This window comes from Narcine bancroftii, chromosome 6 (genome assembly GCF_036971445.1).
Source record: "Narcine bancroftii isolate sNarBan1 chromosome 6, sNarBan1.hap1, whole genome shotgun sequence".
NCBI classification, from domain to species: Eukaryota; Metazoa; Chordata; class Chondrichthyes; order Torpediniformes; family Narcinidae; genus Narcine; species Narcine bancroftii.
In genome coordinates this window covers 35,639,829-35,665,727 of record NC_091474.1, presented here as the reverse complement: position 1 = coordinate 35,665,727, position 25,899 = coordinate 35,639,829, and the positions used below count along the sequence as shown (strand labels likewise).

The window sequence follows — 25,899 nt, the reverse complement described above, 5'->3', positions numbered from 1 at the left end:
GATACACTCATGTACACACATACATACATACACACACACACACACACACACACACACACACACACACACACACACACACACACACACACATATATATATATACATCTATATATATATATATATATATATATATACCCATATACACACATACATATAGTTCGTGGTCATTTTTACTCTCGTTACATGTCTTCATCTCTCTGTCTGTTTTGTAGTTGTTCTACAAATTTTTGTGCTTCCTCCGGATCCGAGAATAGTCTGTTTTGCTGCCCTGGAATAACTATTTTAAGTACCGCTGGGTACTTTAGCATAAATTTATATCCTTTTTTCCATAGGATTGCTTTTGCTGTATTAAATTCCTTTCTCTTCTTCAGGAGTTCAAAACTTATGTCTGGATAGAAAAAAAATTTTTGACCTTTGTATTCCAGTGGCTTTTTGTCTTCTCTTATTTTCTTCATTGCTTTCTCCAATATATTTTCTCTTGTTGTATATCTTGGGAATTTTACTAATATGGATCTTGGTTTTTGTTGTGGCTGTGGCTTCGGGGCTAATGTTCTATGTGCCCTTTCTATTTCCATTTCTTCCTGTAATTCTGGTCTTCCTAGGACCCTGGGGATCCAATCTTTTATAAATTCTCTCATATTCTTGCCTTCTTCATCTTCCTTAAGGCCCACTATCTTTATATTATTTCTTCTATTATAATTTTCCATTATATCTATCTTCTGAGCTAACAGCTCTTGTGTCTCTTTAACTTTTTTATTAGATTCTTCTAATTTCTTTTTTAAGTCCTCTACTTCCATTTCTACGGCTGTTTCTTGTTCTTCCACCTTGTCCACTCTTTTTCCTATATCTGACATGACCATCTCTAATCTATTCATTTTTTCTTCTGTACGTTTAATTCTTCTTTTTATTTCACTAATTTCTTGTGATTGCCATTCTTTTACTGATTCCATATATTATTTAAAAATATATATATCCATTGTCTTGCCTTTCCCTTCTTCTTCCATTTCTCTATATTCTTCCTCTTCTTCTTCCTCTGGGTTGGTCATCTGTTGTTTCCTTGTTTTCTTTTTACTCTCTTTCTTGTTCTCGTTGTTTTCTATGTTCTCTTCCTGTTGTGGTGTTGTAGCTGTCATTCTCAGCTGTGGAGATCGACTCCTCAGCTGGTCCCCCCTCCCGTCAGTGTTTTTTTTTTGTCATGCGCATCGTGCACTTTTGCTTGGCTCCGCGAACCATTTTTGTAGTCCCGAGCTCGGGGCTTCGACTGACCTTAGGGAGCGGGCTTCTCTCTCCGCAGCGGGCCTCCTCGGACAGGTAAGGCCTTCACCTTCTTCTTCCGACGTCCTTTCTTCTTCTCTTTTTCCTGTTGCTTTCGACTTTTCTTTCTTCGCTGCCATTTTCTTCCCACCTTTACTTTCACTTTATTTTAATTTTTATGTTTGTGCCTTTGTGTTTTCTGTATTTTTTTTAAACTTTTCCGGAGAGGGCTGGAGTTCCCCGACCAGCCACTACTCCATCACGTGACTCCTCCAGAAATAAAATATTCAATAAATAATATTTCTCTATAGCCTTTAAGCTCCTTTTAAATGTTTTTTTTTCACAAGCCAACAAGTCAAAAGAATAACAACTTGCTTCAATGAGAAACAGGTTGGTCTTTTAAAATGATGAACATATAGTCTGCCTCCCACCTGTCTTGAAAGGTCCTGTTTTCTGTCTTTCGTTTGGCCATTTTTCGTAAGGGGTTTATTACACGTGAGTTGGGCGACAGGTCGCAGATGCTAATGAAAGTAAAGAGAGGAGGTGGGGGCGATTAGCGGGCTGACGGGCCGGTGCCAATGCATTTGCAAAGCATTCTGGGATTTGTAGGATTAGCTGTGCATGCGTTATACTGGTGCGGCGGCCAGCGGGCCAGCTCTAATACATATTTGATATGATCTTGCGGGCCAAATATAATTATATCACGGACCAAATTTGGCCCGCGGGCCTGAGTTTGACATGTGTGTTTTGGGTTATCCTGCACGAGGACCCACAAGTCCCTTTGCACTTACGAATTTTGAGTTTTCACCCCATCCAAATAATAATCTGTCTGTTTATTTTTTCTGCCAAAATGTACAACCGTACATTTCTCAACATTGTATCTCATCTGTTGTTTCTTTGCCCTCTCTCCTAAACTGTTGAAGTCTCTCTGCAACGTTTCAATTTCTTCAACACTTTCTTCTCCACCACTTCTCTCCAAACCTAGCCACAAAATCAATCAATCCATAATCTAAATCATCAATATATGTTGTAAAAAGAAGCAGCCCCAACACCGACCCCTGCGGAACACCACTAGTAACTGGCAACCAACCAGAACAGGATCCCTTTATTCCCACCCTTTGCTTTCTGCCTATCAGCCAATCTAATATTTTTCTTGTAATTCAGTGGGTTCTCATCTTATTAAGCAGCCCTTAAGTGGCACCTTATTGAAGGGCTTTTGAAAATCCAAATACACAACATCCACAGCCTCTCCCTTGTCCATCCTACTTGAGATTTCCTCAAAAAATTCCAATAGGTTGGTCAGGCAGGATCTTCCCTTCATGAAACCATGCTGGCTTGGACCTAACATGTCATGCACCTCAAGGTATTTCATGACTTTGTTCTTGATGATCGACTCCAATAACTTTCCAACTTCAGGGATGGCTGGGCGGATGGGGAATGAATGGGAAAGGTGAACCAAGGGAGAAGAATTAGTTGATGACATTTGTTTCATTTTTGATTTTTATGCAGAGCTGAAGTGTCAGATTAGTGAGCAAGTGGTTTAAAGCTGAGTTTAGTATGAGTCTGGCATGGGGAATTTAGTGGTCATACCTTCATGCCTCCAAAGTGACAGGGGAAATTAAAAGAAGAATCTATAGAGGAAGATGATATGCTAGAAACATGGGCAAAGAGGCAAAAGTAGCCATTAATCTGGATGTGTATCCACAATGTTTTTTTAAAATCCTTCCCACTGTAAGGGTGGCATAGTTAGCATGGTGGTTATTGCAACAGTATATTAGCTCCAGTGACCAGGGTTCAAATCCGGCACAGTCATGTAAGTAGTTTGTATGTTTTCTCTGTGACCGAAGGGATTTCTTCTGGGGGCTCTGGTTTCCTCTCGCATTCCAAAGACATACAGGGTTAGTAGATTAATTAGCTTCATGGATGTATTTGGGCAGTGCAGTCTTGTGGCCAGAAGAACCTGTTACTGCACTGTATCTCTAAATTTAAAAAAAAAATATCAGCTGAGCGGTGGATTAATGTATAAGAGGACTTGTTTCAGCAAGGAATTCCACTGGGGATCCACCACACACACTGCAGCCTTATCGACTGGTACAGCCAAGGAACTTTTACAACTTTGGCTCTTTTCTTGCAGATGATAGTACGTATAAAGTTAGAGCTCATCATTGCATTTGGTGGTGGTGGGGTAGGGGGTGGGGTCTCTTCCCAAGGAGGGACAAGTAGCTCTCTTTTTTTAGGATGAGGACAGCATTGCAGGTTTTCCAGGAGATCAGCCTTCCTAATGGGTGAAGGGTCATTAATTCCACACACGTCACCCAAAGGACTCCTAAACAGAACCATGACACAGTTCTGAACCAAAAATTATCTAGACTCATCAATTTGCTGATTATCAATGACCACAGCTAGAAGATAATTATGGTCAATGCTCAGTTACAGGGAGCGACCATGATTCATCCGTGGCCACAATTTTCAGCCACCAGAGGCCAGTTACTTGTGAGCATTGTCGGACTCTGGCTTTACCTTACTGGCTTTACCTTACTCTTAATTTAGTCTATGTGTAGTCTGAGTCCAGCGTGTTCTTTGAATGAAGTGATAGGAGAAGGTATTTGGTTCAACAGTCAATTTATTACACAGCACAAGAATAAAACTTAACAGAGCTCTGGGTCAGTCGTTAGTTCATAGGTCACCTGCACAGTGAGCTATTCCCCAAGACTGACCCCTATTGTCCAGTTGGCTCAGTTTATATAGATCAACCTTATACAGAACAAAAGTTGGCTTCCTTTGCTAGATTTCATTATCATACAGAACAAAAGTTGTCTTCCTTTGCTAGATCTTTTTGCATAAGGGTTATCACAAGTCATCTCCTGTTTTGCAGATATCTGGGGTGTAGCACTCCCATCTTAATCCTCCAAGCCAGACTATCCTGTTGATTGGATCAGAAATTAATTCATCCCCAGATATTTCTAATCACCATTCTGTCCCTGTCTGGCCAATTTCTGCTGTTCTCTTTAACACCTCCTCCTGCCTTAATCTTCCTCCTAGACTGGTTTTCCATTCCCTTTGTTTCTTGCAGGCCATTCTTTGTTCTGGTCTGGCCTGTGTCTCCTGTGTGTTGGAATTTAGGGGTTAAAACAGTATGAAATAAATGATTAATTAATAAGTGTATATTTACTGCATGGTTCAGGGAAAAAGGAATGTGATTAAGTGGCAATCACAGCATGGAGCAAAGTTGGCTGAACAAAAATTGTCTCTCCAAAATACAGGGAGAGGAAATGCATAAAACGATTTAGGAGGAATGCTCAAACTAAAGGAGGTGGTGAGTAGCACAGGAGACACAGGCCAGATCAGAACAAAGAATGGCCTGTAAGAAACAAAGGGAATGGAAAACCAGTCTAGGAGGAAGATTAAGGCAGGAGGAGGTGTTAAAGAGAACAGCAGAAATTGGCCAGACAGGGACAGAATGGTGATTAGAAATATCTGGGGATGAATTAATTTCTGATCAACACAACAAGATAGTCTGGCCTGGAGGATTAAGATGGGAGTGCTACACCCCAGATATCTGCAAAACAGGAGATGACTTGTGATAACCCTTATGCAAAAAGATCTAGCAAAGGAAGACAACTTTTGTTCTGTATGATAATGAAATCTAGCAAAGGAAGCCAACTTTTGTTCTGTATAAGGTTGATCTATATAAACTGAACCAACTGGACAATAGGGGTCAGTCTTGGGGAGTAGCTCACTGTGCAGGTGACCTATGAACTAATGAGTGACCCAGAGCTCTGTTAAGTTTTATTCTTGTGCTGTGTAATAAATTGACTGTTGAACCGAATACCTTCTCCTATCACTTCATTCAAAGAACGCGCTGGACTCAGACTACACATAGACTAAATTAAGAGTAAGTTAAAGCCAGAGTCCGACATGTGCTACCCCCAACCTCCTTCAGTTTGAGCATTCCTCCTAAATCGTTTTATGCATTTCCTCCCCCTCAACGTCCTCCCCCTCCACGTCCTCCCCCTCAAAAGATGCTCACAAACTCAAGCTAGCATGCTGGAACATCAGAACCATGCTAGACAAGGCTGACAGCCACCGACCTGAACGTCGGTCTGCCCTCATTGCACATGAACTCCTCAGACTTGACATCGACATAGCCGCTCTCAGTGAAGTCCGCCTGGCAGATGTAGGCAGCCTCCAAGAACGCGGCGCGGGCTACACACTCTACTGGTCTGGCAAGCCTTCGGATGAACGACGCCTATCTGGTGTAGGCTTCATGGTCAAGAGCTTCATTGCCTCCAAACTCGAAAACCTTCCGACAGGCCTCTCGGACCGAATCATGTCCATGCGACTCCCACTTTAAAACAAGCGTCACATCACCCTCATCAGTGTCTATGCTCCAACCCTCCAGGCGGAACCAGCAGAAAAGAACAAGTTCTACACCGACCTGCGCAACCTCATCCAACGTACCCCTACAGCCGACAAGGTTGTCATCCTGGGCGACTTCAACGCTCGTGTCGGCAAAGACTCAGAAACCTGGCCAGGAATCCTGGGCAAGCATGGCGTCGGCAAGTGCAACGACAATGGGCGCCTCCTGTTGGAGCTCTGCGCAGAACAGCGGCTTGTCATTACAAACACCCTTTTTCAGCAGAGGGACAGCCTGAAAACTACCTGGATGCATCCCCGATCCAAACACTGGCACCTCCTGGACTACGTCCTGGTGCGAGAAAGAGACAAACGAGATGTGCTCCACACCAGGGTCATGCCTAGCGCGGAATGCCACACTGACCACCGGCTGGTTCGCTGCAAGCTCAACCTTCACTTCAAGCCAAAGCCCAGGAACAATAAAGCCCCCAGAAAGAGGTTCAATGTTGGAAAACTGCAGTCAGACGAAGCGAGAGGAAACTTCCAGGCAAACCTCAAAGCAAAGCTCGACGTTGCAACCCGCCTCACGGACCCGTCCCCTGAAACCCTCTGGGATCAGTTGAAGACTACCATACTGCAATCCACTGAAGAGGTACTGGGCTTCTCCTCCAGGAAAAACAAGGACTGGTTTGAGGAAAACAGCCAGGAAATCCAGGAGCTGCTGGCAAAGAAGCGAGCTGCCCACCAGGCTCACCTTACAAAGCCGTCCTGTCCAGAGAAAAAACAAGCCTTCCGTCGCGCATGCAGCCATCTTCAGCGCAAACTCCGGGAGATAAATGAGTGGTGGACTAGCCTCGCCAAACGAACACAGCTCAGCGCGGACATTGGCGACTTCAGGGGTTTCTACGAGGCTCTAAAGGCTGTGTACGGCCCCTCACCCCAAGTCCAAAGCCCGCTGCGCAGCTCAGACGGCAAAGTCCTCCTCAGCGACAAGATCTCCATCCTCAACCGATGGTCAGAACACTTCCAATCTCTTTTCAGTGCCAACCGCTCAGTCCAAGATTCCGCCCTGCTCCAGCTCCCTCAACAGCCCCTAAGGCTAGAGCTGGATGAGGTTCCCACCCTGGATGAGACATATAAGGCAATCGAACAACTGAAAAGTGGCAAAGCAGCAGGTATGGATGGAATCCCCCCAGAAGTCTGGAAGGCTGGCGGCAAAACTCTGCATGCCAAACTGCATGAGTTTTTCAAGCTTTGTTGGGACCAAGGTAAACTGCCTCAGGATCTTCGTGATGCCACCATCATCACCCTGTACAAAAACAAAGGCGAGAAATCAGACTGCTCAAACTACAGGGGAATCACGTTGCTCTCCATTGCAGGCAAAATCTTCGCTAGGATTCTACTAAATAGAATAATACCTAGTGTCGCCGAGAATATTCTCCCAGAATCACAGTGCGGCTTTCGCGCAAACAGAGGAACCACTGACATGGTCTTTGCCCTGAGACAGCTCCAAGAAAAGTGCAGAGAACAAAACAAAGGACTCTACATCACCTTTGTTGACCTCACCAAAGCCTTCGACACCGTGAGCAGGAAAGGGCTTTGGCAAATACTAGAGCGCATCGGATGTCCCCCGAAGTTCCTCAACATGATTATCCAACTGCACGAAAACCAACAAGGTCGGGTCAGATACAGCAATGAGCTCTCTGAACCCTTCTCCATTAACAATGGCGTGAAGCAAGGCTATGTTCTCGCACCAACCCTCTTTTCAATCTTCTTCAGCATGATGCTGAACCAAGCCATGAAAGACCCCAACAATGAAGACGCTGTTTACATCCGGTACCGCACGGATGGCAGTCTCTTCAATCTGAGGCGCCTGCAAGCTCACACCAAGACACAAGAGAAACTTGTCCGTGAACTACTCTTTGCAGATGATGCCGCTTTAGTTGCCCATTCAGAGCCAGCTCTTCAGCGCTTGACGTCCTGCTTTGCGGAAACTGCCAAAATGTTTGGCCTGGAAGTCAGCCTGAAGAAAACTGAGGTCCTCCATCAGCCAGCTCCCCACCATGACTACCAGCCCCCCCACATCTCCATCGGGCACACAAAACTCAAAACGGTCAACCAGTTTACCTATCTCGGCTGCACCATTTCATCAGATGCAAGGATCGACAATGAGATAGACAACAGACTCGCCAAGGCAAATAGCGCCTTTGGAAGACTACACAAAAGAGTCTGGAAAAACAACCAACTGAAAAATCTCACAAAGATAAGCGTATACAGAGCCGTTGTCATACCCACACTCCTGTTCGGCTCCGAATCATGGGTCCTCTACCGGCACCACCTACGGCTCCTAGAATGCTTCCACCAGCGTTGTCTCCGCTCCATCCTCAACATCCATTGGAGCGCTTACACCCCTAACGTCGAGGTACTCGAGATGGCAGAGGTCGACAGCATCGAGTCCACGCTGCTGAAGATCCAGCTGCGCTGGATGAGTCACGTCTCCAGAATGGAGGACCATCGCCTTCCCAAGATCGTATTATATGGCGAGCTCTCCACTGGCCACCGTGACAGAGGTGCACCAAAGAAAAGGTACAAGGACTGCCTAAAGAAATCTCTTGGTGCCTGCCACATTGACCACCGCCAGTGGGCTGATAACGCCTCAAACCGTGCATCTTGGCGCCTCACAGTTTGGCGGGCAGCAGCCTCCTTTGAAGAAGACCGCAGAGCCCACCTCACTGACAAAAGGCAAAGGAGGAAAAACCCAACACCCAACCCCAACCAACCAATTTTCCCTTGCAACCGCTGCAATCGTGTCTGCCTGTCCCGCATCGGACTTGTCAGCCACAAACGAGCCTGCAGCTGACGTGGACTTTTTACCCCCTCCATAAATCTTCGTCCGCGAAGCCAAGCCAAAGAAAAAAAAAATTTGGGAGCAGACCATTTTGCTCAGCCAACTTTGCTCCATGCTGTGATTGCCACTTAATCACATTCCTCTTTTCCCCTGAACCATGCAGTAAATATAAACTTATTAATTAATCATTTCTTTCATAATGTTTTAACCCCTAGATTCCAACAGCATCCACCTTAAATTTTAAGAAATGCGGTATACAGGCTTTAATGAGGGCTGGATAGTCTTTGCTGAGATTTCGTTTTCCTGAAACTAGTCCCTGTGATGTGTGCTGAGGAAATAAACAGCACAAATAGTTTCTGAAAATATTGAAAATGATAATGAGATTGTGAAAAGTGGACCTAAGATTACTTGATAAATGAACGTAAATATGGCTACAAATTTTACTATACTTTATTGTTACATTGCAAAGCATGAGAACTCATAAGTTGCATATTTATACAGACTGCCAGCTTTCCAGAACATTTGAACATCATTTCACAATCCTTTTTCCATTGAAGTATGTTTCTAAGGATTCATTACATTGGACCGTGTCCCTTACCCAGTAGTTAATAGTCTTTAACTGCTTTTGTTTAATAAGGAGTTGTTCTTCACAATCAGATTTAGCCTTGCTGAATCAACATATATAATGGAATGCACTCTTCTTCTCTACTTTTATCAATATTTTAAGACATTCTCAAGGTCAAAGCGCTGGGGCAAAAAAAGTCTGGTTAATTGCACATTGGTGAAAGCAATTTAAATGTCTTCCTTGTATGGTGCCTATTTAACCAACAGACACTGATTGTATCTGCCTTGTGGCAATCCATCTCACCTTACTTTTAGCTGTGATCACACATAGGTTACAGTGAATAATTTACATAGATATCTTATTCTTTTCCCTTAAAATCCCTACATATTTTTATAAATGAGTTTTAGGGAATGTTCTTGGCAAGATGTGATGTCGCTTACATGAGCTGATGTCAAGTGTTCACAGGGCTATCTTTCATGGTGATAAATACTGAAGGCTCCAGGCCATGTTGACGGTCCATTTCTGTCAGTCAGTAGAGCAGGGTTTAGTGAAGAGTCAATGGAGGAACCCAACTTTCCAGAACAAATCTAAGATGAATGACTCACCTTTTTTTTTTGGATAGCATAAATTCCAAGGGTTGTGGAGACCTGATCATATGGAGTATTTAAAGAGCAAAGACAGGGAAATGAGGGCTATGGGGAGATGGCATAGAAGTGGAGATAAAGACTGGGATGAATCTACCATGAATGTATTACAGGCTTGAAGGCAGATCAACCAATTAGGAGGTTAGTTGCATTAGAATTGATGGCATTTTTAAAACCTAATTCTAATCCATCGACTTCCATATCTGGGGTAAAAGCCCCTTGAGGAAAGCAGGATCTGAATTTCAATATGTTAATCACTTTAGTGTCTGAAATGATTCTTTATTGGCCTAGAATGGTGGCAGTGAACATCCACTGGAAACACAGAGACTGCAAATGCTGGAACCTGGAGCAAAAAAAAACCAAATTGGTGGCAGAAGTCAAGCAGGGAGTCGAGCAGCATTGATGTAGGGCAAAGGAACTGTTGACATTTTGGGTCACAGTGCTGCATTTAAAGTGAGAGTATAGCAGGAAGTTAGCTAGTGAATAGATATTATTTGATGTCAGTAAATGCCTTCCATTAGAAAAACACAAAAGCTGCAGAGTGACCATTTCTACCCACAGATGCTGTCTCACCTGCTGAGTTCCTCCAGTAAGTTTTTGTCTGTGCAATGCATTGCATTATTTAGGATGTAGTTTACTTCAGATTAGATTTCTTGGTTACTTGTGCACACAACATTTGGCCCCTGCTTCCGCCAGTTGTTTTGGATGTGCGATGATTTTTTGACACCGTTTCTCTGTTCTCTCCTGTGGTTGTGTTTTAAATTGCAAAGGAGAGGTTGTAGAGGTAGAAAGGACAACTACAGTGTCTGCAATAGAACATACAACATTGTAGAACAGTATAGACTCTTCGGCTCACAATGTTGTGCCAAACTATATGTACCAAAAAAACTAACCCATCCCACCTCATTTTTCATTCATCCATGTGATTGTCTACGAGTCTCTTAAATGGCCCTATTGTTCCAACCTCCACCACCTAAGCAATGCATTCCAAGCACCCACAACTCTCTGTGTACCTTATATCTCCCCTAAACTTTCCTCCCTTTACTTTCTACAGATGTCTTCTGGTGCCTCCTATTCTTGCCCTGAGAAAAAGGTGCTGACTGTCCACCCTATTGTGCCTCTCAGAATTTTGTAGACCTATATCAAGTCTTCTCTCATCCTTCTTCACTCTAAAGAAAAAACCCTTAGCTCTGCTAACTTGGCTTCAGAAAGACATATTTTCCAATCCAGGCAGCATCCTGATAAATCTTCTCTGCACCCTGTCCATCGCTTCCACATCTTTGCTGAAATGAGGTGACCAAGAACTAAACACAATATTCTAAGTGTGGCCTCACCAGAGATTTATAGAGCTTCAACATTTCCTCATGACTCCTAAACTCAATCCCTCAATTAGTGAAGCCCAGCATACCATCGACCTTTTTAACTGTCCTATCAACCTACGTGGTGACCTTAAGAGATCTATGAATTTAGACCATAAGACCCCTCTGTTCTTCCGCTTTGTTAAATATCCTACCATTAACCATGTACTCTGCCTTCAAGTTTGACCTACCAAAATGCATCAGCTGACATTTATCTGGATTGAACTCTATCTGACACTTTTTCCACCCATCTCTACGTTCTGACTATTTTCTGTTGTTACCTACAACAGCCTTTAACATTAACCACAACAGAAACCAGGGAGTGTAAATGACACAATTGATGTGTTGCCCCTTGGAGAGGGTGGGTGGTAAAGGCATATTAAATGTAGGTGTGTAGTTGATTTCTGTAGATGAGATGCAGATGAGGAAGAGATGCAAGATGATAGAGAGTGAGAGATAAGAAACCCACACATTACTGTAACAGATGTAAAACATTTCAATTACTGGAAATCAAGAAGGGAAAAGTTCTTCCAGTGTAAATAAATAATTATTGCTGGTTTTCTAGGGAAGGCACCCAGTTGTTCATATATCAAGGTGCCATAAATATGATGATGGATTTGATGATTTGACAGTGGAACACAATGGTAAGTAATTATATTGTGAGGTAAATCAAACCCTGTATTTAATTGAGATATAAACCTTAAAAGACCATTTTTTAAAGACATCCATAATTATCTGATTATAGTTTTAAGAAAAATATCGACAGATCATGGCTTGGCTTTGTGAACAAAGATTTAGGAAGGGGGCTGCAGGCTCGCTGGTAGATGACGAGGCCAGTCAGGGACAGACGTGCCTGGCCACAGTGGCTCCAAGGGAGACTTCATTCTGGGTTTTGGTGCTGCTGTGTCACAGTTCTTCCTAATAATCAGGGTGATTATTTCTGAAATACACAGTCGATCGTTTGGTTTCTGAAGGAAAAGGTTAGATTAATGTTTACAACCCTTCAGAGGGGCTCTGTGCTCCTTACTTTTTAATCGAAAACCTTCCCTTTTATTTTTGATAACTGGTTGTGTGCTTAGAATAATTTCGAATTTCACTTTGGTTTTCCAGCAGTCTCTTGTCTAATTTGTCAACTTCCAAAGATAAGGAATCATTTAAATTAGACATTCTCTTATTTTAGTGCCAGTTTAAATTGCATGACAATTAAAGTATACAGAGTGGGAACACTTGAACACCTGTTATTAGGATAACTCAAAAGTTTTCTCCATATTCATCCATTTAACCTTAATTATTTTTCTGGAAGTTTGAAATCTATATACTTCTCACTTTGTGTGTGAGTGTCCAGAATCATGGGTATGTCCTAGTTGTGGCTACCCTTTGAGGTTGAGGATGATGGTCTTCATTCCTATGGGCTCTCAAGTGGCTTATGAGTCCAGTCTTGGAAAGTAGCCCACCGAGCGAAGACGCCTGTCCATGTATTTGTTTAATGTGCACTTGCTGTTACACCACAAGAAGCACATGATACTTCACAAAGCAACCAATTAGTTCCAATGGTATGAAAACCGCAACAAATGGAGCTGATGGATTTGTTATAGCCTTCGTCTGCCTTCACATCCGTTGAGTTCAGAGTAACTTGGTTGCCTGCTCCACTGTTGAGGTCTTGGATTGTTCTTTGTCAGGGGCCTCACCCTCGCCCTTACCGCCATGGGTGGTCCTACCAGGAGCATAGCTCCAGGTGGCATCACTCTCGCGATCTCAGGACCGCACAAGCTTCTCCACCACGACAAGGTGACAATCCACAGAGAAGTTCAGCTGCAATAGTAGCTCCTTAGTGAAGTTTCCTGTAATGAGCAACAAGAAAGACTTGCTAACTATGGAGTTGCTGGAGTTGAATTTTACAATGTCACTAAATCCATAATCAGTAATTTATGAAACCTGGAAACAAAGAGCAAATAAGAGATATCTGTACCTGCATAAATATATAGGTAGGGGTTTGTAGACAGTGAGAAGATTGTACATTCTTTTAAATGTGGTATCAGAATAGTGATTTTAGAGTCATTTCTTGTTCTTCATGTATTGTTTGAATTCTAAGTATGTTAAGCTTTTCTGACAGAAGTTTCCATTTTCTTGAAGTGCTGTCTTAACAGTCAGGTTTATCACATCTGTTAATTGCATTTCTCCCCTAATCAATTGACTGAAGTATTTGCTCTGCCTTATCTACTGTGGTTTGTCTGATTCTTGAATGCCCTGGTCGTGCTACTCAGCTATTTTGTAAATACCACACCACTAATATTCAGGCATGGATGTTTTATAAAATCAGAAATTCCTGTTGGATCTGAAGATAGTTAAATGCTCATCATGAGATAAGGAGCTCCTGTACTACATGTGGTCTATCTGGCTGAGTTGTAAAGGAATAGCAGATTGCTTCTGAACCAGCTGATTGTGCTTTGGATCCTGGTAAGAATTTCGCATTTTAGTTTGTATTGGATACATTTTTTTTAATCACAGGGAATATATTATTCCTAAGTGTATTCAGGAGAGAATCTTTTATAGAAATATGTGATCTCAGAAATAAAAGTAGGCTGTGATTTATGCCTGATTCATTTGGGCAGCAGCTTAAATAAAGATGAGTCCTCATTTTTGAATAGATTCATAATCAGGAATACAATTACACTGAATTAATTCCAGTTGCATTTTCTGGTCAGTGAGAAAGGGTCTGTGGCTTTTCCTTAATTCCAGAAAATCTCACACAGTCGACTGCTTTGAGATACAAACTGACAGCATTTGTTATTTGATGGGACAGGTCAATAGAGTCAAGTTAGTATTACAGTAGTAATAATGTCTCCTCTTGTATTGCTGCGGAGTTACAAAATACTATTGGCACCCAGCTATAGAATCCCTCTTGATACTTGGATATATACAGTATTGAAGTTAATGGAATTTAACTTTGAGAGGGGAGTACAAGAGGCAGTCAACTCTATATCATTCATAGTGACTACAGATGAATTTCTACCCTTTTAAATCTGTAAACCGCTTAATCCACCCAATAGCGTAATGTGCTGTGGGGTGAATCAAAAGTCTGTTGAGTGGACCCACATGCAACTTAATAACATGGTGCAAGACCTCATCAACATTGGTCTAATGAGGTACATGGACAAGCATGCCAGGAGCAGCACCAGGCATAACAGAAAATGAGATGCCAGCTTGGTGAAACAACAATGAAGGACTACCACACACAGGCTCCAGATTGGATTAAGGCATCCCTCAACCATCAGGTCTGATCAAAGCTCTGAAGTCCTAACATACCCAGCTGTGAGTGGTGGTGGACAATTATTAACAAGGGGGAAAAGTTCATGATTCTCTACACCAGGGGTAGGCAACCTTTTTATTTAAAAGTCACAGTCCACCTTAAGCATTCCCTATGCCATAGGTCCTCTGTAATTAGTAAGGGATTGCTTAAGGTGGTATGTGAGTGGAAAGAAAAAGTTTGAAAACTACTGTTTTAATCATACCTAATTGACTTGTTATGTGCACGGTTTCATAAGTCCGAAGGAAATGGGCCAATGACAATTTTTCTCAAGCAAAATATTTATTTGTTACAACAATATAATGTGCCTGTACTAAAACATTTAATGAAGTTATGGATAAAGAAAAATAAAATGATAGGTTCTAGGGGTAAATTATTAGCGTTGACTCCGTTGTATAATAATCAACTTGTTTCTTTTTCAATACATTATCAAAATTTATTGCATTGGAGATTTAAAGGTGTGAAAAATTTGGGAGATTGTTTTAAAGAGGGTAAGTTTTTAACTTTTAATCAGATGAGGGAAGATTTTGATATTGATAAGAATTCTTTATTTCTTTTTGTATGTCCTCAAAATCCATCACTTTCTTTACTCGTCCCTGAAAACCTATCACAGAGGCAGCAATTTTAACTCTCCTCTCTTCAATAGTGTGCCATATAAAATGGAGCAGGAGATTTATCCACTCCTATCCCTTCCTGATCTGCTGCAATTACATATATTCAGAGAAACAGAAATGCTGGAGATGCTGGAATTTTGAGTAGACAAAGATTTGCTGGTAGAACTCAGCAGGTCAGATAGAATTCATGGCTAGAAAAGGTCTGAATCCTTTAACAAAATTAAGAAAGAATTGGTAAAATTACAGATAAAAGGTAGAAAGAAGCTGGGGGAGGGGACCAGAAGAGATAGATTGTAAGACGGAAGGTGTGGGACGTGAAGACACAGGTAAAGAGAGAAAGGCAGGGGAAGAAGAGTTAGAGTGAGAGAAGAAAGTAAGTAAAGAAGAGATGAAACAGTGGAATCAGATGGGGGGTGGGCTTACCTAAAATTATCTTTAAAAAAAATTATTGCTCATGCCATTGGGTTTAAGGCTGTCTCGAAGGAATATGATGTGTTTCTCCTCAAGTTTATCTCTGACCTCACCATGGCAATGGATAGGGTGAGACAAAATATGTCACTGTGGCTGGACATATGGCTGGAGTTAAAATGGCTGGTGACAGAAACACTAGTATATTTTTTCACCACATCGAAAACATTTAATCCAATTTCACTTTGTGCATTTTTGCAGTGTTAAATATAATTGATGTAAAGTAATTATATTGAACTAAACAGTATCTAACATTGATAATAATTGTCATACAACTTTGACAAAGTTCTGCCCATCTTTTCTCAATTGTAATATTTAAATCAACCTCCCATTTCAGTCGAGATTTATGAATTCCCTTTTTAATAGTGCCTGCTTGTAGTAAAAGATACATTGCAGAAATAAATTTCTTAGTATAACCTCTCCTAATAAGAACCTCCAACTCACTACAAGCTGGTAAGTACATTGTTGAACCCACTTTGTCCCACAAATATCGTCTCAATTGTAGATAACAAAGAATGTACTTCAAGTAATTCCATATTTATTTCTTAACTGTTGAAATGACATCAATTGACCATGTTCATAACAATCTTCTAAATTTTTAATACCATTATGAAACCAAATATTTAAAAACTGATTATTTTTAGTTAAAGGTATAAGGTTATTTTGAATCAAGGATGTTTTAAGTGATATATTTCCTTTTGTTCCAATTTCATTATTTGTTCCAAATGGTCATCAAATGCTTAAGCAAAGGTGCCTCCTCCACACCAGTTATTAACTTTGAATCCCATTTATAAATAAATCACTCTGCTAATTTCTCTCCTATTTTATCTATCTCTTTTCTGACCCATGCCAGTTTTCCTGATCCCTCAAATAAAGAAGTAAGGAATCTCAATTGAGCCACCGGATAATAATTCTTAAAGTTAAGGAAGTTGCAAACCTCCCAATTCATATTTTCATATTAATCTTTCTATAGATACTTTCCAAAGAAATTTTCTTGTGTTTATTTAATTCTTGAAAGAACTTTTGTGGTAACAATATAGGTATAGTTTGAAAAAGATAGTATATCCATGGAAGAATATTCATCTTAATACAATTTACCCTACCTACTAATGTTATTGGCAAAGTAGTCCATTAAAAAAAAATATATTCTTCAACTTTTTTAACCAATGGTAAGTAATTCAATTAGTATATATTAATTAAATTTATTATCTATTCAAATCCCTAAATATTTAATCACTTCTTTTTGGCTATTTAAATTGAGGTTTTTTTTAAGAAAGAGTATAATCTCTTTGTATAAGGAGCAAATTTCACTTTATTCCAATTTACTTTATAACCTGAAATCTTACCATATTCTTTCAAATTTAAATGTAATTTATATAAGGAGGTCTCTGGTTCAATCAAATAGATCACTAATTTCTAAATCACTTCACCCAGTGGCTCTATATCTAAAATAAACAAACCTGGGGATAAGGGACAACCTTGTCTAATAGATCTCGCCACATAAAATGGATCAGATGTTTGTTCATTAATTACTACTTTCGCCTTGGGATTATTATATAATGCTTTGATCCAATTGAAAAAAATTTGTCCAAACCCAAATTTGTCTAATACTTCGAACAAAAAAATTCCCGTCCACTCTATCATAATCTTTTCCTGCATCTAATGCCACTGCTGCACTTAGATCTTTCCTTCTTTGTGGTGTATGTATAATACTAATTAATCTGGCTACATTATCTGCCGACTACTTCTTTTTAACAAATCCTGTCTGGTTCACATTTATTAATTTAGGTAATAATTTAGCAAATCTGTTCATCAATATTTTAACCAGTATTTTGCAATCTGATTTCAGTAATGAAATTGATCTATAAGAAGAGGGTTTTAAACATTTTTTTTTGCATTCCACTTGGTCATGTTCTAAAGATAAAACTTTTTTGATGGATTTAGGAAAGTTTTTAGAACAGATTGTTGGTATTGTTTTTCCGAAAAATCCAGATTTATTGTTGTTGGGGAATATAAAAGGAACAATACCGAAATTAACACTATAATTTTATCAAGTGAAATAGCGCTGCCGAGGAAATTTATTGCAGATGTATATTTAGGTGTGGAAAGATGGCATTCGGAAATTCAAAGTTGTATACCTTTGGAGAAAATTACATATAATTTGAGAAATAAATATTCAACTTTTGTACAAATTTGGAGCCTGTATACGCAAAGTTTAGGGATAAACATGTAAAGATGTACTTCCAGCCTCGTAAAATCTGTAATAAGTCGTTCTATATAAATACTGTAAGATCCCAGTGTGTGAGTTAATCCTTTGTGCAATCCAGAACAAAATTATTTTCTCTTTATATTTCATTTTTCTTTATATAATTCTTTTATATACCTACCAGTATATATTATATCTAATTTGATCATTACAATTTTTATAGTAGAAGGGGAGGGTTAATATCATGTAATCATGGTAATTTTACTTAACTAAGTATTGACTCTGTGTAATATATAATTAAATAGATGGAAATTTTTAAATGAAATACCTGTATTTAAAAAAAAAGAAACACAAGTATAACCCCATAAACTTAAGCATTCAGTGAAGCAATCATATAACCATATAACCACTTACAGCACAGAACAGGCCAGTTCAGCCCTACTAGTCCATGCCATAACAAATCCCCACCCTCCTAGTCCCACTGACCAGCACCCGGTCCATACCCCTCCAGTCCTCTCCTCTCCATGTAACGATCCAGTCTATCCTTAAATGTAACCAATGATCCCGCCTCGACCACGTCTGCCGGAAGCTCATTCCACATCCCTACCACCCTTTGCGTAAAGAAATTTCCCTTCATGTTCCCCTTATAATTTTCCCCCTTCAATCTTAAACCATGTCCTCTAGTTTGAATCTCCCCCACTCTTAATTGAAAAAGCCTATCCACATTTACTCTGTCTGTCCCTTTTAAAATCTTAAACACCTCTATCAAGTCACCCCTCAATCTTCTATGCTCCGGAGAAAAAATCCCCAGTCTGCATAACCTTTCCTTGTAACTCAAACCTTCAAATCCTGTCAACATTCTTGTGAACCTTCTCTGCACTCTCTCTATTTTGTTTATATCTTTCCTATAATTTGGTGACAAAAACTGTACACAGTACTCCAAATTTGGCCTCACCAATGCCTTGTATAATTTCATCATAACCTCCCTACTCTTGAATTCAATACTCCGATTTATGAAGGCCAACATTCCAAATGCCTTCTTCACCACACCATCTACCTGAGTATCAGCCTTGAGGGTACTATTTACCATCACTCCTAAATCCCTTTGTTGCTCTGCACATCTCAATAGCCTATCATTTAATGCATCTTCTTCTTCTTTGGCTTGGCTTCACGGACGAAGATTTATGGAGGGACGAAGATTTATGACCTAATTAAAATCACCCAATTTTTACCTGGCAATTTCAGTGACAACCATCTCAAACCAGCAGTGTATCTTTATCATTTTTGACTCCAAGGTCACCTTTATTGTTTCTGGCTCCAATGTCATCATCAGGCTTTATTCTTCAGCTCTTTGGCTGTGGCCTGAGCAAGGTCAGCTACCGAAAACCAGTACCAGAAGATAAATAAGGTTACTCTTGTTGAAATTTCTAGATGAAGTCAAGAAATCTGATGTGAATGGTATGAGTGTACCTCTATATTCCCTCCCCCCCCCCCCCCCCACTGCGGAATACTTATCTTGCGCCAGGAACTCTCATCTTTTGTCAATAGTGTTGGATCTTGTCCCCTTCTACATTGGCAACCAAGGATAACGCTAGGTGTATTTTATGAATTTTTGGCTGCTGATCACGAAAATCAATTAAAAAAAATTCTATTTTTATTATATGACCTATTTTTGTGATTTCCTGTCATACTGAAACCATGAAGTGTATCATGTCATTGAAAATTCATTTTCTGCATTCACACTTGGACTTCTTCCCTGCTGATCTTGGCACAGTCAGGGATGATCATGGTGGAAGGTTTCACCAGAACCTTGCTACCATGGAAAAGCAATATCAGGGCAATTGGAATCCATCAATGCTGGACGACTATTGTTGGAAACTGACACAAGAGGCATCAGATGCTGAGTTCAATTGAAAATCAGCGGCCAAACATTTTCGGGTCAGTTAAGCTAACGCAATGTGTCAGCATCTTTATGCAATTAATCAGGCCAAATTCATAGAAGTTCATTAAATTTTTCTCCGACTTCAACATGACACAGCAAATCTGAAATTATTGCTGTGCTCAGCTTGAAGTTGGCAATTATCATCCCCTTTTTTTAAGGAAGCAAACATTTTGAAAAAAAAATTGTCCAATATAATCGTTTCTGGTTAAACACAAAGCAGGAGAAACTAGCAGGTCAAACAGCATACTATATGTATACATCACCAATGTTTTGGGCTTGTGCCTTTTTTTAAATTAGTTTCTAACCCAGGATAAATAACAGAGGGCAGTGGGCTTCCCACCAACATCTGAGCCACACTGTTTTGAAACTAATCGTTTCAAACCTTCACTCATTGAATGCTATTAATTTCTTCAACAGAGCTATATTGATTCCTATAAAAACACAAAATGCTGGAGAAACTCAGCTAGTCAAAATGGTGGTCTCCAACATATTGAGTCATTTGACCAGCTGAGTTTGTTCAGCATTTTGTGTTTTAACTCCAACCACGGTGAATACAGATTTTCATGATTTATTTCAATATTGATTCCTTTCTTAGCCATGTTGCTTTTTCAGATCACTCTCTGTTGCTCTGTGGTGTATTTATTTTTATTCTGTGATTGGGCCTGTCTTTGGTATTCATATATTGTGCCTTACTTCCAACATAGCCTTAAGCTTTGGACCCTTCTCCTTAATGCCTCAGGCAGATGTTAGCTGTTAACAAGATGAGGTGCAGCCACAGTGAATCTTGTGGTTGAATTTCCATTGATAGTCATTATCTCAGCTGATAGAAGAAGGCAGTAGTCAACACCCATAGAACTGTAACCCTGTGAGATTCATCACTTTCAAGAGAGAAGCAAAGTATCTTGCATCTTAGCTATTAAGTGAGATAGTGGAGAGACTAAAACTGAGCATGGTTTAAAAATGCCTATGTAAATATCAGAAATTACAATACCTAGGATTTTAATAACAAATGTTTGAATTAATTTTATAGAATCTGTTCTTCCCACAATCACTGTTGGGTTATTGATGTATCACATGTTTTCTTGCCCAAAGCAAATAAAGCAATACAGAAGTGCTATTGGGAGAAGTTACAAATCCTGCAAAAAGTCATTTTGCTGGATTTTCTTATCAACTATAAACAGTGACTTAAGTGTTCCTTTGTTGGGATTAATTTTGTTTAAAGTTTGATTCTGGTGTTTATGAGATATGGGATGTGACAATTCCCTGACTGTTGTTATCAGAAAACAAAGGATTAGCTCAGAAATTGAATATTTGTCAATGTGGAGAAGGCCATTTAAAAGTCGTTAAAGATTATTATGAATAGGTAAGCCAAGGACAGATAGCTTCAAACTCATTAAAACTAAGGGTAAACTGAAGGGTCAATAACAAATTTTATTTTAGTGCAATAGAAGGGCTATTTGTTTAAGCTGGGTTTTCCAAGATAAACTGATGCATATTTACTCACATACCCAGGAACACACCTTTTATTTGTACTTGGATGAATTTATTACATGCATCTAGCCATTTACAAAGGAAGCAAAAGCTCATAAATATGGAGAAATAAATAAAATTGGATTTATTTCTTTATTGCTGGACATGTTAGATAGTTAAATTTAACCTCATAGCTCCAGCTCTTGAGTCACCTACAAACCAGACTATTACATTCCTTCCGTAAACGACATCTATAAAAACTCAAGGTCATCATTACAGATGCTATCTATTTTTATAGGACAGATTATGTGATTAACTGAATTCAACTTCCCTGCTGCCATGGTGAGGGGTGAACCCTTCAGATTTCTGGATTTTGAGTCAATTGAAATAACTGCTACAGTAGATAATCAATAAAAAAAACCAGTTTGATGAGCAGCAAGAATATCTGAATGAACATATTATAATAGATGTCTCTGGGCTCAGAATCATTGAGCTACTCTGCAGACATGATAGAGGAAGACAATGATGTCGACCATTTTGCATCAGACTTTTGTCACATGGAGTCGTATATTGTGGAAATGGGCCCTTCAATGTAACTTGCATCCGCTGAGCAAAATATCCCACCACACTAGCGCCACCTGCCTGTGTTTAGCCCATGTCCCTCTAAGCATCCTATTCATGTGTCTCTCTTTTTTTTTAAAACATGTTGCAATAATACCTGTCTCAATCACCTCCTCCAGCAGACTATTCTACACACTCACCAGCCTCTGTTTAAAATATTTATGTCTCAGGTTCCAGTAAAATCTTCCCTCCCACCCCCAAAATTCCCACCTAAACCTATGTCTTCTGATGACCTACTCTGGGCAAAAGACTCAGTGCCTTCACCTGATCTTATCGCATGGTTTTGTTGTACTTCTGTGAGATCATCTCTCATCCACCTGAACCAAGCAATGAATCCCTTTACTGCTCAACCTCTACCGATAGCTCTGGCCTCCAAGACCTGGCAACATCCTTTTAAATCTTCTCTACCTTCTCTCCAGGTTGACCACATCTATCCTGCAGCTCAGTGGCCAAAACTGATTTCAGTGCTCCTAATGTTATGGAGAGGGAGGGGAGTTAGAATGGCTTCATAAAACCTATGGGATACAGGTTATGAGAGTCCAATGAGTTTTTTTTTAATTTGGAGATACAGGAAGTAACAAGTTTTTCTAGCCCACACGCCTGATCTCTCCAAATAAACCCTTGTGATCAATTAACCTACTAGCCCTGTATGTCTCTGTAATGTGAGAGGAAACAGGAAAACCCAAAGGAAGCCAATTCATACTCGAGGAGAATGTACAAACTCCTTAGAGATAGTGCTGGGTCATTGGCTCTGTAATAGTATTGTGCTAACCACAACTCCAGCCATTCTCAACAGGGAGCACAATGGCCCTGCTGCGGGCCAGAGCACATTTAGAGGGGCTGCCATGGACTGAAATCATAAAATACTTTTTTTGTTTTTTATGTATTCGGTTGGAGAGAAGCACGGAAGAAACCAACTAAACTTGATTGCTCACAGGGAAGGAGGCCCATAAACTTTGAGTAGAGTCCTAAGAGGCCAATAAAAGGTTAAGAATAGCTACACTACACTAACCATATTAGGTAAAGAATAATGATTCCAATGAACTGATCCTATTCCAAGAGGTATAATGTAAAGGTTACTTGGGTGGATAGAGATTAACAGTTGTCAAAAGCACAATTAGAACACACACCTGTTGCATGTTTAAACCCAGAACCAAACGTAAGTTTTAGGGAACCATTCCCTATCTTCGGACTTAGCACTTTAGGATTCAACATGGTATTCCACAGTTTACAGTGTTTTCAGTGCTCACTGAAAGTTAGCTGCAATTAACCACTCCCAACTTGTGTTTCACATTTGTTTGTTTCCCCTTGTGGTATTTCAGATCTCATTAATCACCTTCTATTTAAACCTGCCTCAGACCCCACTCTGCACCACCCTCACTCATGTCATTCCAACTCTACCAATTTCCACCTTATTTTTCCTTTCATATTCTCTTCTGCCTTTCTCTTCCCATATGATGCTTGGCCCACTGAGTACTTCAAGAATAGTTTTGGCTTTATTTTAAATTAGAATAATACCTAGCGGAAATATATCTCTGATGTCTCATTTGGATATTTCTGTCAGTATTTATTTTGTGTTCACTATTCATATCAGTATTTATAGTTCTGTAATCTATTTTGCATTAAAGATTGTGTGACAGATATAGATATGTTTTTGGGAGATAAATTGGGGCAGGTTTGTTAGTGTAGGTCACATACAAACACTTTAAAACAGATTTTATTTAAAATATTGGAGCTCTGCTCACGCTAGACATGTCGGGACCAACAGCCTTTGCAAAAGCTTTGGAGAGTGCCCAAGAGACTCCATTAATGGATTGTTGTTTACAAAAAGGCAACAGATAAAAGAACTTGTCAGAGCCGCAGATTGTCTGGAGGGGAACTTCCTGTTCTAAGAGGGTCATGTGGTTTTGCAAGCAGAGAGGGTCAAACAGGCTTTCTGTGTGTGCGTGTGTGCGTGTGTGCGTGTGTGCGTGTGTGCGTGTGTGCGTGTGTGCGTGTGTGCGTGTGTGCGTGTGTGCGTGTGTGCGTGTGTGCGTGTGTGCGTGTGTGCGTGTGTGCGTGTGTGCGTGTGTGCGTGTGTGCGTGAGACAGAGAGCAGTTCTACAGTCTACAGTTCAGCAGCAGCAACTGGGACTGGAACAAGACAAGCTGGCAAGCTTGTGGAAAACCCCATTTAGAAGATGGTTGTGACTGCTTAGTTCAGCCTGGCCAAAGCCCTTGTGATTCATGCGATTGGCTGTCTAATGTTTCACTTGAAATAAGAGAAATAAAAAGGAACTCTGTGGTGACCTGAAAGAAAGAGGTTATCAGATGATAACTCTGAGGGGGCAAGTTTCTTCGGCAAGACACTGAAGTGGCTGATTCAAAAAGGAATCAGTTGTGGGTGTCCTGGAACAACAAATCTCTCTCTGAAAACTGACAAGAACCTTCCTGAGTGGTAACCATTTACCTTTCAAGCACCAAAGCCTGGTGAACTTTATAAATGTTAAATTCTGTGCACAGTGTAAGAATTGTCTGCAACCAGTGAACTTGGAGGAATGAGAAGTGAGATTGGACTGTGAATCAAAGAGCTTTTCTGAACTTGCACACATGTTACATACACGTGTGCTTAGAATTAGAAGGGGGTTAAGTTAGGGTAGTTAAGTCAATAGTAATAAGTTAAAGTGTGATTCAGTTTTCTTGTTTAAAGATAATTAAAAGCCACTTTTGTAACCATCTGTCTTGGTGAATATCTATTGCTGCTGGGTTTTGCGGACCTCTGGGCTCGTAACAATGATTTTTAAAGATCATGTAGAAGCTTGATGCTAAGCAGGTCACATCATACTGATCAGAAGAGACTGAACATCTGGGGGATTTTAATATAGGATACTACAGGCTGAAAGTAACCTTGTGAAGATCTTTAAAGCTCCAAAATATCTGATATGTCAGACATTCTTTTCAATGTTAAATCCAAAACTAAGGGCCACAAGTTCAAGACAACCAAAAAATAAATTGAGGTAAGAATTCAAGAAAAATGGATTTGTCTAAGCAATGGTTAAAATATAGCTACGGTGAGAAAATTGCAAATGAGTAGTTTTCAGCTGGCACAGGCCATCAAAAAGGCAAATTGAATGTTTGCTTTCATTGCTTTAAGAGTGGTGAGTTTTCTGCTGAAACTGTGCAGGCCATTGGCAAGTTCACACCTGGAGTACTGCATGCAGATCTGGTTTACTTCAGAAAGAATGTACTGGCTTTGGAGGTGGTTGAGTCGTTAATTCTGGAGATGAGGGGATTCTCTTGTGAGGAAAGCCTGGGACTATACTCACTGGAATTCAAAAGAATGAGAATAGATCCTATAGAAACATATGAACCTGAAAAGGATAGATAAGATAAAGGCAGGAAATTTGCTTTCACTGATGGCCGAGACTAGAAGTAGGGGACATACCCTCAAGATTTGAGGAGCAGATTTAGGATAGGGACAAGGAAGAGAGGCTTTTCCCCAGAGAGTAATGAATCTGTGGAATTCTCTGCCCATGGAAGCAGTGGAGACTGCCTCATTAAATATATTCAAGATACACTTAGATTTTTGCATAGACGGGGAATTAATGGTTATGTGGAAAAAGACATGTGGAGCTGAATCCACAGACCGATCAGCCATAATCTTATTGAATGATGGAGCAGACCCGATGGGCAAGATGACCTACTCCTGTTCCTATTTCTTATGGTTTTTTTAATGTAGGCACAGATGTCTTGAATCTGAAGCTTAATAAATACATGGTGTGCAGACCAAATTAGATTTGAAAAGGAAGCAGACCCAGATCAAGTATAAACTGCCCTCTCTCTGTGCAATACATTCCATATAGTTTTAATTCAAACATCGAGTCCTTGTAGTATTATGGCCTTGAGGAAATTCAGGTGATTGAGTATGTGATGTATACAGAAATTTGATGGATACTATCAGTTCAGCTCAGATATTAGAAGGTGCAACAGACACAATAGGGAAATAATTATACTTGGCAGAGTTTTGCATTCTGTGAACAAGGCACTTCAAAGATGAAATTCACGTGCATCTTGGCAAATACAGTTGGATTTCAATCTTGCAGCCTGCACTATTTTCCCCAGAGCTAATTCTTTACTGCCTGTGACCTCTGATTCACCTTTCCTCATCTATTATTAGGCTACTTTCTACAGTGAAATAAACCATGCAACAGAAGGTGTTAAACTCACGACACCCTAGAGCAGTGGTTTTCAAACTTTTTCTTTCCAC

At 40.2% G+C, this 25,899-nt stretch overlaps 1 protein-coding gene across 1 annotated transcript in view; it reads left to right on the top strand.

The window, feature by feature from the left end:
• The window catches only part of vstm2l (V-set and transmembrane domain containing 2 like), a 78,066-nt gene that overhangs the window by 25,217 nt on the left and 26,950 nt on the right, over positions 1–25,899 (top strand). The window contains exon 3 of the mRNA XM_069888044.1: positions 20,018–20,037. Coding sequence (XP_069744145.1) covers positions 20,018–20,037 — 20 coding nt within the window. The remainder of the gene's footprint in view (positions 1–20,017; positions 20,038–25,899) is intronic.